This window comes from Ictalurus furcatus, chromosome 21, assembly GCF_023375685.1.
Source record: "Ictalurus furcatus strain D&B chromosome 21, Billie_1.0, whole genome shotgun sequence".
NCBI classification, from domain to species: Eukaryota; Metazoa; Chordata; class Actinopteri; order Siluriformes; family Ictaluridae; genus Ictalurus; species Ictalurus furcatus.
Genome location: NC_071275.1, coordinates 3704847 through 3719683, shown reverse-complemented (window position 1 = coordinate 3719683; position 14837 = coordinate 3704847). Strand labels below are relative to the sequence as shown.

The window sequence follows — 14837 nt, the reverse complement described above, 5'->3', positions numbered from 1 at the left end:
CAGTGAGGTTATAGGATATATATACAGGCACTCTTAGAACGCCGCTCAACCAAACAAATTAGTGGACCAGAACTATAATATAATATGAACAATATTGTATTCTAGTTTACTCATTGTCATCTTTGTTTTCATTCTGAACTTGGCCAAAGGAAAATATTCCTTTATAATTATGCATGTTTATTTGTATAATTAACCGCAACACGAACTCCCAGAAGTAATTAGCCACAGAGTGAGTTCATAATTTGATGGTTTAGCACTGCTGCAAAAAAAAACAAAAAAACAAACAAAAAACAAACAAACAAAATAAAAAAACAACAACGTGCCCTCTAGTGGTACAACTAACTTACTGCACTTTTACACACCAACAGTCTTAGATAGATAGATAGATAGATAGATAGATACTCTGCTCAGACACATCAGCTTCCAAAGCTTCAACTTTCATGCTAGTTTTCCTTTAATCTCAGTGCAGAGTCTCAGGTGAGTCTGTTACTAGCATGAAGAGAAAACAAGCGTGGGGTTAAGAAACATGATGTAAGTTCATGTAGCCACTTCATAACTAACTGTAATAACGGTGGAGGAGTTATTAGTTTACTACAAGAACTTCGTTCTTATATTGTCTTTCCACTGAGGAGGTGTCCTCCTGAACGCAAGGTGGCGATGTTCTTTCCACCTGAACAGTCTTATTCCGTGTCATGTCGCATGTATTTAAAAACGCACATTTAACAGGAAAAGAAATTCGTTTAAAACCTTTAATCTACTGGTTTGAGAGGCTTTAAATATTTGTTTGGTCTCTGGTAAAAGTATTATTTTTTATTATTATATGAAATTATGAATCGTTAGCTTCAGTTTGAGAACTTCTTAACTATCTGCGTAGCGTAGCGTAGCGTAGCGTAGCGTAGCGTAGCGTAGCGTAGCGTAGCGTAGCGTAGCGTAGCGTAGCGTAGCTTACGTAAGCGTAGCGTACCTTACGCTACGAAATAGGCAGAATCCCGAATAGCTTTCTACTCCCTATATTGGGTCACTATTATAGGACAACTAGTAACGTCTCCTGCAGCCTAGGTAGTGCACTAAATGTAGTGCAGAAACACATTTTGGGATTGAACGCCAGCTAACGTGCCGCTACATTTAGTATGAACCCAAAACATTAAAAAGTACTGGTATAAGTGAGAGAATTTAGTCATCTATAGTACGGATAACTAGTATATAGCTATTTATCTCTTTATTTTCTTTTATTTATGCAGTATTGTTTTGGTATTATTATTATTATTAGTGTTTTTTTCTATTTAAATTGAGTTTTATTATTTATTTATTTATTATTACTATTATTATTATTATTATTTTTTTTCCCCCTGCAAATCTACTGCCCACACTCCAGTCCAGTAGGTGGCGGTAATGCACCTTTAGTGGTTTGCCAACCGCCATTAAAAACAAGAAGAAGAAGAAGAAGAACCCAAAACATGTTGTTAGCTGCCATTTGTGCAGGTTCCCCATAGTTATTAACTGAAACTATGAGCGAAATAAACGTAGCCGTTTTTAAAAAGACTATGGAGAATTAGGTGTCTTGTTTAAAATGGCGCTTGCGGCGTTACAAAGCATGAGTGTGGTTTATCGGAGGATTCTGTCCCAGTTTCCACAAGACATTAGCTTAGCTTTTGCTTATGGATCTGGAGTGTTTACACAGGCTGGGACCAGTCAAGGTCAGATGCGGGTAAGGTTTCTGAAATTCATTCATTATTCATTTTGTACTTATTCCTGAAATAGTTGAATTGCATACCATGAGATAAATTTGGAAGCAAAATAAACACTGGAACAGCCGCATACTCTTTGAAGTCATGGCTTATTTTGTGTGTGTTTACAGAGCAACATGCTGGACTTTGTGTTTGCTGTGGATGACCCCATCACATGGCACACCATGAACTTAATCGAAAACAGGAAACACTACTCTTTTCTAAAATATCTTGGTCCAAAACACATCAGCAGCATTCAGAATGAGTATGGAGCCGGCGTGTACTACAACACCCTGGTGCCCTTGGAGGACAGGGTTAGTAAGTCATTTAAAGCCTTTTTTTTTATCATTGCATTGTTTCCGCTCAGAAATCATGATGTGGTTGGTACTGTATGTTTGTCCTCAGTATTTCACTGATGCATCTTAACCCCCATCACTCAAAACAGCGCTGAAGATTAACACAGGTGTGTTTTTGAGGTGAGGACCTGGCACGATCATCAGGGATGTTGTTTTGCGTGGTGCATATTTGAGGTGTTGCGCAACAGCACGTCCGTTATGTAGGAAGTTCTGCTGTGAAACTGTGAAATGTTCCTTTTACAGCTGATCAAGTACGGTGTCGTCAGCACGGATACCCTGATAGACGACTTGCTTCACTGGAAAACCATGTACATAGCAGGCAGACTGCACAAACCTGTAAGAATCTCTCGAATTTATTTATTTATTTATTTATTTATTTATTCATTCAATTGTCCGGTTTGTTAGGATGAAATCCTCGCCGAAAACTACGGAAGCCCTAAGAGGCCGTGAGTTATGGTAGAGATGGACTTTATCTCCACGTTAAGAGACAGGGCTGTCCTCTTCCCAAGTGTTGGACAGTGATGTGTTTCAGCTTGAGTGAGTCCCTGATCAAAGTAAACAGTAAACACAGCGTATTGCGTTGAGTACACAGAAGAGTGAAGTTGCGGTCGTGAGAAAGCAACTCATGTTGAGCGCACGAAAAAAGAAAACAAAAGTGATAATGCATTTCCTCTTAGGGCTTCCGTAGAAAACACAAGCCGAGCCGGTTTGTGCTGGTATTTGGAAACGGTTTCTAAATGAAGTTGTTTGTTCAGTCACGTCAGGATTTTGTGATCGCAGAAACGAGCGCAAACTCAAGGAAACTCTGCAGAGTATTCGCAGGAGATTGCGATTTATTTATTTTTTAATTACCGCAGATTTGGGTCAAGACATGTCGTGACGTCATCACAGCGCGCGTTCAGCCGAAGCCGTCTTCGATTCACGTGCGTCGAACATGAGTACAGCTAAAAGCTCTCATTCACCAACAAACATCACAGCGAAAGACCATTTCTTGCAATTGCAATTTCTCCGATGCGAGTAGTTTTCTTCACACAAAAAATCAGGCATTTTTGTTTGCAACAATCACAAAAAACCTCTGAATATCTAAGCTGTTTTTAAACAAAATAGCATAACATTAAGGCAGTAAGAAAAGTCAAACAGCCTGGAAAGATGCGCTAACAGCTTGTGTTTCGGTGGCTGTTGGATATGTACAGGCAGCTGGATATTTCAGCATGGATCTCATGCCTCATGATTTGTTTAGCACTTCCTGATACACCCGTAACCCACACATGTATGTACTAGCGGTGTAATGATTCGTTGTTGTGGATCGGTGTATCGATCGAATAACCAACGATCCGAAGTACTGATGCAATGCGTAAACCTCAGCGCGTGTATAGTTTTTTAGGTGGAATGTAGCCAGAGTGGCTCATTGGGAGAATCTGGAGAATTCGTGGTGAGCCGCTCATAAATTTGGCCAGAAGATGTACCACTAGCCCGCTTTCTCTCTGTACCTGTCTCACACACAGAAAAACTGTGTGTTTCATTATTGTCTTACCTGTATCTAAAGTAACTAATTACACTACATTTGTATTTAAAGCAGCGCAAAAGTTACTTATAAAAAGTGCCGTTTTCTCACATCACTTGGTTCACTCTCTCTCTCTTTCTCTCTCACTCACTCTCTCACTTTTTCACTCTCTCTCTTTCTCTCTTTCTCACTCTCCCTCTCTTTCTCTCTCTCTTTCTCTCTCACTCACTCTCTCACTCACTCTCTCTCTTTCTCTCACTCCCTCTCTCACTCGTTCTCTCTCTTTCTCACCCTCTCTCTCTTTATCTCTCACTCGTTCTCTCTCACTCACTCGTTCTCTCTCACTCACTCGTTCTCTCTTTATCTCTCACTCGTTCTCTCTTTCTCACTCTCTCTCTCTCACTCACTCACTCTCTCTCGCTCACTTACTCTCTCTCTTTATCGCTCACTCTCTCACTGACTCGTTCTCTCTCACTCACTCGTTCTCACTCACTCACTTTCTCTCTCTCTCTCCCACAAACATACACACACAGACAAAAGCGGGCGTACACAGGTCATTACTTTGACGATATAAACAAACCGTTGTCACATGCCAAGGCGTGAGGTAGCTACCAAAAAAAAAAAGTGTATTTCTTACTGAAATACTTCATATTTGTTTGAATGCAAACCAACTTTTTTTTCACAATGTTACCGTTGGACTTTTTGTAGCAGAAAACAATACTCAGCACGTTATTTGTTATTTATCTTCGTATTCCTGTCGAAACATGTCAGTAATAAATATTAAGGATAGTAAGAACTGAACTGTCACTTCATTTATCCAAGTTCTTCCACCACGAAAAAAATGGGCTGGTCTAGGGTATCAAACTCCCGGGCTGAAAACGGGTCCCACTCCGGTCCTGAGATGGACCTTTATTCAGGACACTCTAATTCCAGCCGTGTCCCAGATGTGAAGTTCATCACGGGTCCTTATTTGCACTGAAATATGTAGTGTATATAGTGGGGGGGGAAAGCTCAATACATTTTTCAAAATATATTTTGGGTGCTTCTGTGAAATAATAGAAATGTTACATCGGACACATCGTTTATATCGATCGAAACGTAATCGCATCCTGGCAGTCATTGCGGTATCGGCAAATATCGAACCGCTGACTAAAAGAATCGCAGTTGCATCGTATCGTCATGAGACGTGCGATTTACACCCCTAGTCTATATCCAGTCTTACGCACTGTGCACTGTTTTCCTCAGGTGCGAATCCTGGTGCAGAAGGAGAACGCGAAGCTGCGAGCCGCGCTGGTGGCGAATCTGAAGAGTGCACTGATCACCTCCTTCCTCATGCTTCCAGAGAGTTTCTCAGAGGAGGAGCTGTTCCTCAACATCGCTGGACTCTCCTACTCCGGTGACCAAAATAACCTGTGCTCATCTTCTTACATCAACCCGGAGTCTTTATGTTTCTGAGTCAGTTCCTCGAATGAAAACGAAACCACTCGAAGACCTCAAAGTTCTGTTACAGAGAGCATGCTCGTGTCCTTTCGAGTGCTAGATTCCTGAATTATATCTCAAAATTACTGCGTAAATATAAAGCAACAAGGCCATGTTTATTGTGTTTAGACATTCCATTCAGACTGTGGCGCAGGTCCAGCGGAGACATTTTGTCTTACTATGTAGTCCTTGGGCGCACCTTTTATTATTATTTTTAAAGATCAAAGATTTTGTGTTTTTAGGATGTGAGGTGCTGCGCTAACAAAGTTTTACCTCTCTGAGCATTTTATAAATGATTCGGCATACGTTAGCTAGCTAAGTTTGTTAATTTAATTAGCGCTGAAGTGCCTCCTGTGATTACGTAATGTCTTTTAGGGGATTTCAGGATGGTGATCGGCGAAGATAAATCCAAAGTTTCCAACATCGTGAAGGACAACATGGAGCACTTCCGGATCTTGTATAATAATATTCTCCAAGAATGTCCACAGGTGGTTTACAAGCCTCAGCAGGGGAAGCTGGAGGTGAGACTGGACTTCAGGTTTTCTTTGTAGTTTTTGTCCACCAGGAGGTGATGGTTATCAAGTAGTAGTATAGTTTCAGTATAGTTTGCAGTGTGGAAGATTTATAATTTGGTATGCTGCATAGATATTTAACTGCCTCTGAGGCGAATTTTGTTTTAGATGCAGTTATTTCACAATGATGTCAGACTGTCAGTTTGTGAAGATTTATTTTTTTTTTAACAATTATTTTGAGCTCAAATGTTTTAACTTGTGGTGGTTAAAGCAAAAAACAAATAAGTAAATAATGCAGTGAGGTGGCAGAGAAGTATGAACAACTATGAAGGAGGATGTGGTTCCAGTGAAGGAGGCGTGGTCTGTGTACCTGTCAGTCTCTGTGAAGGAGGCGTGGTCTGTGTGCCTCTCAGTCTTAGTGAAAGAGGCGTGGTCTGTGTGCCTGCCAGTCTCGGTGAAGGAGGCGTGGTCTGTGTGCCTGTCAGTCTTAGTGAAGGAGGCGTGGTCTGTGTGCCTGTCAGTCTCTGTGAAGGAGGAGTGGTCTGTGTGCCTCTCAGTCTTAGTGAAGGAGGCGTGGTCTGTGTGCCTTTCAGTCTTAGTGAAGGAGGCATGGTCTGTGTGCCTGTCAGTCTCTGTGAAGGAGACGTGGTCTGTGTGCCTGTCAGTCTCTGTGAAGGAGGCGTGGCCTCTGTGCCTGCCAGTCTCGGTGAAGGAGGCGTGCCCTCTGTGCTTGCCAATCTCGATGATGGAGGCATGGCCTGTGTGCTATCTCTAAACCTCTAAATCTCAATTCTTTGAAACATAGCACTATTTTTATTACCCAATTAACTCATTTAATTCTGTTTGTACAGTACAAATTCATACAGCTCTGCACTTACTGAGTTGTTGGCTCCTTTATATGACACTACACTAGATCTTCTTTCTCCCTCATTTCTTTTTTAATCTGATGGACGGAGACTTGTTTAGACAGTCCTATCGTTACTGCGTGTCTCTGCCTCGTTGACTTCGGAAGACTTCATTTTTGACTCTGTATGGTATAGACCGTTCCCAACAAGTGAAATTTCCTGATATTAAGAGCATTAGTGCTGCTTAAACATGCCCAGTGTTATGTTGCCAAAGAGCTTATAGCACTTATCATCCTTTATCCAGATGGATAATTGCACCAGATCAAAACGCTGAAAAGTTGTAGGTTTCTGCCAAAGCGTGGAGGCTGTCTCATACCTGCCAAAAACACACCCGTGCTTAGAAGGACGAGAGGCACGTTCATGCTTTTATCTCTGTAAATCCAGGGTGTCTGTGGGTCATTAAGTCTCATAAGTTTTAGAATTGAATGGACCATTTTAAGGCTTTAAATGTGCTTTTATACCACAGTGCTGTTAAAATCTGGATTCTGATCAGTCAGATGGTGGTGTTTAATTTTCTATAACAGCAGCTCTGACAAAGACAACAAGCCACCCCGACTATACTCGTGTTCTTAGAATAATAATGATGTACATTTTCAGAAGTGTTTGTGAGCTGTGTGCTTGTTTCCTGGTAGGTGGATAAGAGTCCAGAGGGCCAGTTTACTCAGCTGATGGCTCTGCCTCACACTCTACAGCAGCAGATCACACGGCTGGTGGATCCTCCGGGCAAGAACCGTGACGTGGAGGAGATCCTGCTGCAGCTCGCTCATGACCCTGACTGCAGCCTGCTCGTACAGCAAGGTAACTCGGGGCGTTCTCAGACCTCTAGATCTGTGCTTTGTTCCGAAACAGGAACTTAAATCGTTCCAGTGTCGCGTTTTCTCTTTGGCTCGTTCCGTTTTCACAAGCGTACCAAAACGCGTTTATGCAAGTCACGTGTGAGTAAACCATCCTCTCATTGGTCAGAGTGCGCCTGTTTATGTTCCCGGGTCCTCTGCGAGCTTATTGCGACGGACAGAGTAAAGCCCATCTCATCGATACGCCCGCTAAACACACCTCGGTTTTATTAACGCGCTTTCGAAAGCCGTCCAGAAATATGTTCGTAAGACCAGATTTCAACGAGGCAGATTTCAACTTTGGTCCGAGTTAAAATTCATGTTGCGAGCCATTTGCAAAACAAACATGCTTGTTGTTGTTGTTGTTGTTGTAGTATTTTGTTTTTTTTTTACGTAACGCGGTACCCAGACAGGTTTAGTCTGTTGGGTCAGATTGCTTTCTCACCACAAGCGAACTGCTCCTGAGTTTGTTAAACGAACCAAACCAAAGGAGAAAACGCAGCAGGTTCAAAAACAACTGATCCAAACGGGCCAGGTGTGAAAACATCCTGAGACTTAAGATTTAAGCTGTATGATAAATGGCACAGCGGCTCCAGGATTGCAAACGTAACAGAAACTCGACGTGTTTTTTTTTTTTTTTTTTTTTTTTTTTTTCTTCTTCTACTCCTTTTTAAGAGAAGAATAGCAAATCAGCATTTCACCATCTTATAGACTGTGCTTTTTGAAGCTTCTTTTTAAACTTGTAAAAAATATTCATATATTCAAGACTTCGATGCATGACTTTTACTTGTTGCATGAAATTAAAGGGGAATGATATTTGTGTAAACACACAAATCAAGATGTTGACGCAAAGCTTCATCGTATTCCTGATTGCGTTTCACATCATTACATTTCTCAGTGTATGCAATTACGCAGACTCCATTATTGAGCCTAAAGTAATCAACCATACTGTAATTCACCGCCATACTGTTTCACTCAAAGAAGAGTAAAGCAAGAGATAAAGAAAGAGAAAACAAAAGGAAGGGAGAAGTCCGAGGCGAGGAAAGACATCTGTGCATGGAAAAAGACGAAAGAGTGGAGAAAATAAGGGGGGGGGGGGGCGGGGTGAGCAGGAGAGAGCTGTGGAAAGGAAAATGGAGAAGGGGTAAAAGAGTGTGTGAGGGTAAAGAGAAAGCGAGGGAGGTAGAAGAGTACATGTGGTAGGGGAAAAAAGAGGGAGGAGAAAAGAATATGAAAGACGAGAGAGTGAGTGATGTAGTCATGTCTGTAATGATAAACATACCCAACTACAGTGTCTGTCACTGACATCCTGCTTTTCCTCCGACACGGACAGCACTGCCAGGATGGAGGGATTAACTCCGAGAGAGTGAGAGAGATAAAGAGGGAGAAGGCAGATGTTGTTATGAGTTGTTATGTCTCTACACTGTGCAGGTGTTACATGGCCGTAAATCAAAAGCAATACAAATGTCGCTATGAGTCAGAGTTAATGAGCTCATGGCTTGTTTTACAATCAGCCAGCTGTGCTTTCGCCACTGCTGAAACACACACACACACACACCCACACGTCTGTCTTTCTCTTCTTAGATTTTTAAATAAAAGCTGCAGGTTTTGTTTTGTTTTACTTTATGGGGACCAGACAAATGGTCCTACAAGTTCAAAACTGTCAGATATTCCTGTCCTTGTGGGGACATTTGGTCCACACCAACACATAAAAACATGCCCATATCATGTCCACGCGGGAATCGGCATCAAACTACAGCTCCCAGAATGCAGCACGGCCTACAAACATGGCCGCCAAGGACTACAACACACCGCCATAGCAGACACTTGCTGTGTCCCAGTTCGCCTACTATCCGTCCTAAATAGAATCCGAGATTAGAATCAGCGTGTCCCAAACCGTAGTACCATTTTAGAAATGAATATCCCAAAGGTGCCCGAACAGGATTTTCGAGGTGTGGATCCGCGGACTCTTTTCCGGGTAATATTACCCAGAACTGCTTGTGACGGTTCGCTTTTTGACACGTTTTGGAGACGTGTGAATGGAATGTGGAAAAATAAATCAAGGGAATGGTAAATTTAATTCTATGGTATAAATCCTATAAGGAATAATGAACGAAGAAAAGCTGAAATGCAGCGAGGAGTGTGTTTACGGTGACCGTGTGCTTATCCAGGCAACGACGTTCTTTTCCCGTCACATGATGTGTTAGTATGTCCCAGTACTCGCATACTCTTTTCTACGCTATCAAAACTATGTACTTTTTTTTTTTTTTAAACAAAAAAGAGTGCATACTTTGTGCATAGTATACAGTAAGTAGGTGATTTGAGGCTCAGCAACTCTCTCGTTCACTTGACTTCTGACTGCACTCATCTGGACTCTATTACACACACACGCACATGCACACTATATAAGCACCAGCACTGCACTATCACTTTGCAAAGTATACGCTCTGTGTTGTTTTCACCAGTCGTTCCCAAGCCTTCTGAATATTGCTTGCTGCCCTTGTTGCCTGCACCTCGACACTGTTTTTGGATTACATCTTCGATTGCTTCGATTTTCTAAAGACGATTTTTCTACCTCCATTTGCATCCTCGTCTGCATTCCTGACAGCCCCCATACAGTATACACACACGTTTGCATGCCTGAGCATCATCAAGGATATTCATCGTGTACGTGTGTATTTGATCGTATGGAAAAATCCAGGTTTTCTGTTTTGTTGGAATTTAAAACTGTAAAGAAATGCTTTACATACAGTTGCAATCGAAATGATTCATTGATTCAATGATTCATCCCCCATTGCAAATCAGGTTTATTGTCAAAATGTCCAGACTTTCAGCCGTTCGCAATGAACAAATCAAACGCAAGCAATTGAAATAGTTCAACACAACGAATACTTCAAAGTGGTTTCACCCAATTCAACTTTTCTGATCTGTGATTTCTGCAGTTTTCTGACTTCTGATCTGATTTGCAATGGCGGTTGAATCATTTTGATTGCAACTGTACATAGTGATGTGATGTAAATGGACTCTATTTTAGGACCGGTTTCACCAAGCTCGTAAGACCTAAATCTTTGGGAGGAAGCCGTTGCAGACTCATCCTAAACGTTTTTTTTTTTTTTTTGGTGAGTAAAACAGACATAAAGGCAATTCTCTTCCTATAGCAGCCTTTTTAATCTTTAGGTAGTTCACTGCAGTGGCGTCATGGCTGACGTGACGGGACACATCACTAACAGTTTAGGAGTGGGGGAGCGTCCCGTCTGGATGCGGATTTCAAACGGATGCGTTCTTTCTCTCATTGCTCAGAAGATTTTTCCATGCCACCATGAATATGTATATGTGGGAAAGATGACGTTTGAACATCACCGAACAAAGATGTGCTGTAGTATAATTTAGATACATTTACATTATGGAAGAAATAAAACACAGTGTGCATTCTGATTAAGGGACACAAGTGTATTTTCCTTTGAGTGTGCCAAAGTGTTTTATTCCTTTTATACCACAGCAATTTGTTGTAAAATTAACCGTCTAACCAATCAAACTCAACAGTGGTGAGTTAGTAAATATAGTTAGTGAATTGTTAACACCTTGGTGTTTTGATTAATGCTAGTTAATTTCTAATGTTCCTCCTTTTGTTCTCGACTTTAAACAGCTTGCTTTTCTCCCATAGACATCTCTCTGGGCTTTATGTTGATTTATCCTTTTTAACAACAAAGGCATCTTCACAGGAGAAACCCAGGGCTCACACCAAGAGTAGACATTCTGAGATACTAATTGTTTAAACAGTCAGTTTAGCAGGACACACCTGGGAAATAAGAAACACCGCTCAGTCACGTGTTCCAATATTTTTGATCCCTTGACAAATGTTTGAGTTCAAACAAAAGGTAGTGAGTTCTCAAGATCTCAAGTGTATAGCAAAAACAAAAGAACCGGCCTTGCTGTCCCAATACTTTCAGAGTGGACTGTACATTTAAAGTTAGTTTCTTGTTGTAACTATGCTGGCATTGCATACTTCTGAATAAAGTTAGTGTAAGAGCCATGAAAGGACAAGATTGCGCAAAATACACTGTGGGGTGTTTGGTGTATTCTGCTTCATTGCCGATGTCACTGTAGGAGAAAGAGTCGGTAAGAAAGTGCAAGGATGGGCAGTTGGACGTTCTGAGCAGCACGAGCTATGAACTTGTTCATATTTTGTCTCATTAAAAGTTTAAGCTTGTGTGTTAAAGTCGATAATTTACATTTGACTAATCAAAACTTTAGAATGGATGAAGCAGCTTGAACTCAATATCTCCGGTGTGTTCGATAGCTAATTCTGCTTAGTTGCGTGATCCCGTCTTATTTGAAAAGAGCAATTTGATCAACCTTCTACATTCCCGACTCGCGTCTGCTAACGCGTTTCTTTCCAGCATGTCGCAGTAATCACGATCGGTGTTCCGGGATGTTTAATAATCGTTTATAATCATACTTTTCGCTAGCTATGAGGTTAGGCTCTTGTCGATACACAGGAGGAAGCTATAATAACGGGTCTGTCTATATCTGTAGTACATAAATAGTGTAGAATTCAATGATGCTGTATCATTGCCTGATCTGGTTTAGTGCCATGTGGTTTCTGAGCTATAAGTAACTTCAGCATTATCCATCATCCACAGAGCACTGGCGTTCCATTTACAAACCGCAGTGGTACTGCTGATATCATGCCTCCCTGCAAAATATCCTTTAACACATGTTTAAATTGTAGTATTTTGTTAGTATTTATTAGTATTGATCTACGTTCAGGACATTTTATTTATCAAAACGCATTTTCAAACCTATGTACATATTCATGTAATTAGACGACGGCTACGTCTTGTTTTGCAGATAGTTTTGCCATTTTCTATCTTGGCAAAGAGCCATTTTCTTTTCTTTTTTTTTAACCAGATAAACAGCTTTGCCATATGTCCATGACCAAGCAAGCCGGTTTGGTGAAACAGGGCAAGGTTTTTCCAGAAACCTCACCCTACTTTCCTCTTTGTCATCGGTCTGGTGAGCGACCGGTAGGAGTGTCTGATAGTTTACAGGTTTCAAAACACTAAACCTATTAACCTTGTAAACAAAAACAAACCGATTTTAAATGTGTTAATCTACAACCTGGTGTTCTTTTTAAAGCTTTTATAGCTACTTTTCCTGTTTCCTGTTTTCCTGTTGTTCCCTCAGCAGCCTCTCTTTATTTTCTCTCTCTCTCTCTCTATCGAAGTTAATTAGACAAAAAACGCAGCTTGACCTGTCACTGAGATACCAGAATAAACTACTCGGTCCTGAAGACTCTCCTGAGGTGGAAAATTGAGACTATTCCAAGCTTCTGACACTGGAGACTCCTTCCTTAAATGTTATATAAACATCTCCTTATACAAAACTTCACTATAAAATGAGTATAAGCATTTCTTTGTAAATAACACCACATTTTTAAAATTTTTTACATTTTTTTTATTAGGCTTTATTAGGTTATCAGGAGCGTCTGCCGTACAAGTCCAGGTGAACGAGCTGTTACTATAGAAACGATAACGTATCAGAACGAGTGCGTGAATATAACTACATGCGTTTCTCTTTGAAGGTATCTCAACAATAGTGAAAACCTCCAGTATAACACAAAGTGCCAAAGGAATTGCTACAGCAGGTAAGGATCTTAAGTGGTGTCTGTTATATCATATTGAAAATTTGCACTTATTAAAATAGTACATGTAATGAGTCTAATGTAACGTGTTAACTTTTTTTTTGTTTGTAAAGGACTGGTGAAAACGGTGTCATATAGTGCGAAAAAGCTGCGGAAGATGCTCAAAGGCTGGAGGAGGAAGACACGGTGATTTCTTAGACTTTGTAGTTGGCTGTTACTGTTTGTGTTCTGTATGAGTTCTTGATATTTCACCACATGATCATGTCTAAATGTAATATTAGATTATTGAACAGGACTGAGGTTTATTTATGTTGACCTGTGATTTGTGTGTCGATTTCCATAATAAATGCAGTTTAATGTTGTTTTTTTTTTGGCTTGTAAACTGCACAGTCTTTTGTGTTTGTCATCTTTCATTTTCATTTGCACTGTATATTTAGTGTATGCTGAGGATTTCAAAACATATTATCAGTGTTGTAATTGCCATTATTTAATCAACAAATGCTGGTAACAAAATAATGATAAATAAATGAACAAAACTTTCACAGCTCCAGGGTTCCTAGTTAAATCCTGAGCTTGGGTTACTGTCTGTTTGTAGGTTCAAATGTTCTCCATGTATCTGTATGAGGTTCGTCTCACCTCTCAAAAACATGCCAGTAGGTGGATAGGTGACTCTAAATTGGCCACGTGCGTGTGTTGCGGCCTGCAATGGACTGGCATCCCAATCCCGGGTGTATTCCCGCTTTGCACCCAAAGCGGTAAACCATAAAGCACTTAACACAATGATCAGATTAATGACCAAAACATTGAAACTTATTACTGAATGTATTCATTTTATTTATTATTTATTCTACTCATTCATTCATTTTCTTTATTTAACCAGGTTAAAAAAAAAAAAACTCATTGAGATTACAAATCTCATTTACAAGAGTGATCTGGCCAAAAAGGCAGCAACAATTAACTTAATATATAAATTTATAACATGAAAACAACACAATCAAGCATCACAGCAACAGTGTACCAGGGGATAAAACACAGTATCTGTTAGAAGTACTTTAAACTCATTCAGTGATGGCAGCATGGCCAGCTTTAAATTATGTTGTCGGTTATTCCAAGTAACAGAAGCGTTTATAGCATACGTTTGTATTAGATAAGGACCAAAATTTTATATACAGGGTCAAAAATATTCATACAAACACAGATTATTAATTCAGTGGTGATGAAAGTTCCAAAATGTCCTTTACTTTGCCAAAACCAAGGCCGATTAATTTCCTTAATCCCCAGAAAATGAAAAGTTCAAAGAAATTATTGAAAGCCCAATATTGCCATGACATTCATGACACTCTCGGGATTCTCAGCCAGCACCATCGAACCCATTCAGATGATTTAGAATGCAGCAGCACGCCTCGTCTTCAACCAGCCCAAAAGGACCCATATCACACCCCTCTTCATCTCCCTCCACTGGCTTCCTGTAGCCACCCGGATCAAATTCAAGGCCTTGATGCTCACCTACAAGACCTTGTCTGGAAGAGCACTCCCCTACCTCAACTCTCTCCTGAAGGCTTACGTTCCCTCACGCAATCTGCGATCGATCAACGACCGACGCTTCGTAGTACCTACTCAGCGTGGCTCAAGGTTCCTTTCCAGAACCTTCACACTTTTGTCCCTCAGTGGTGGAATGAACTTCCAACCTCAATCCGGATCACGGAAACCGTGAGCACCTAACTCAGTGGTTCCCAAACTTTTCCAGGGCAAGGCCCCCCAAATGGCATTAACATTTGACCGCGGCCCCCCTTTTGCAAGATGTCTTTGAAACACATTAAAAATATAGACTTCTGAATATATCCCCCCTTTTTTTATTATTTATTAATAATTGCATC

General features: G+C 40.7%; 1 protein-coding gene across 2 annotated transcripts; it reads left to right on the top strand.

The window, feature by feature from the left end:
• Positions 1-981: 981 nt before the first annotated feature.
• On the top strand, positions 982-13342 carry tamm41 (TAM41 mitochondrial translocator assembly and maintenance homolog). 2 transcript variants are annotated; one of them, XM_053653627.1, is made up of 8 exons: positions 986-1708; positions 1859-2041; positions 2327-2419; positions 4833-4983; positions 5442-5587; positions 7116-7281; positions 12901-12963; positions 13074-13342. In XM_053653627.1, exons 1-8 carry the CDS (start codon positions 1571-1573, stop codon positions 13148-13150), a joined length of 1017 nt encoding a protein of 338 aa, XP_053509602.1. In that variant the 5' UTR covers positions 986-1570; the 3' UTR covers positions 13151-13342. The 2 variants fall into 2 exon arrangements, with proteins under 2 accessions (XP_053509599.1, XP_053509602.1); XM_053653624.1 differs by lacking the exon at positions 13074-13342 and having other exon boundaries at positions 982-1708; positions 12228-12939.
• The last annotated feature ends 1495 nt before the right edge of the window (positions 13343-14837 follow it).

Bases quoted from the DNA above. Each gene is read 5' to 3' on its own strand.
- tamm41 (XM_053653624.1), top strand. From the start codon at position 1,571: ATGGCGCTTGCGGCGTTACAAAGCATGAGTGTGGTTTATCGGAGGATT. The intron at 1,709-1,858 runs GTAAGGTTTCTG...GTGTGTTTACAG, and splicing joins CCAGTCAAGGTCAGATGCGG to AGCAACATGCTGGACTTTGT. The intron at 4,984-5,441 runs GTGACCAAAATA...AATGTCTTTTAG, and splicing joins CGCTGGACTCTCCTACTCCG to GGGATTTCAGGATGGTGATC.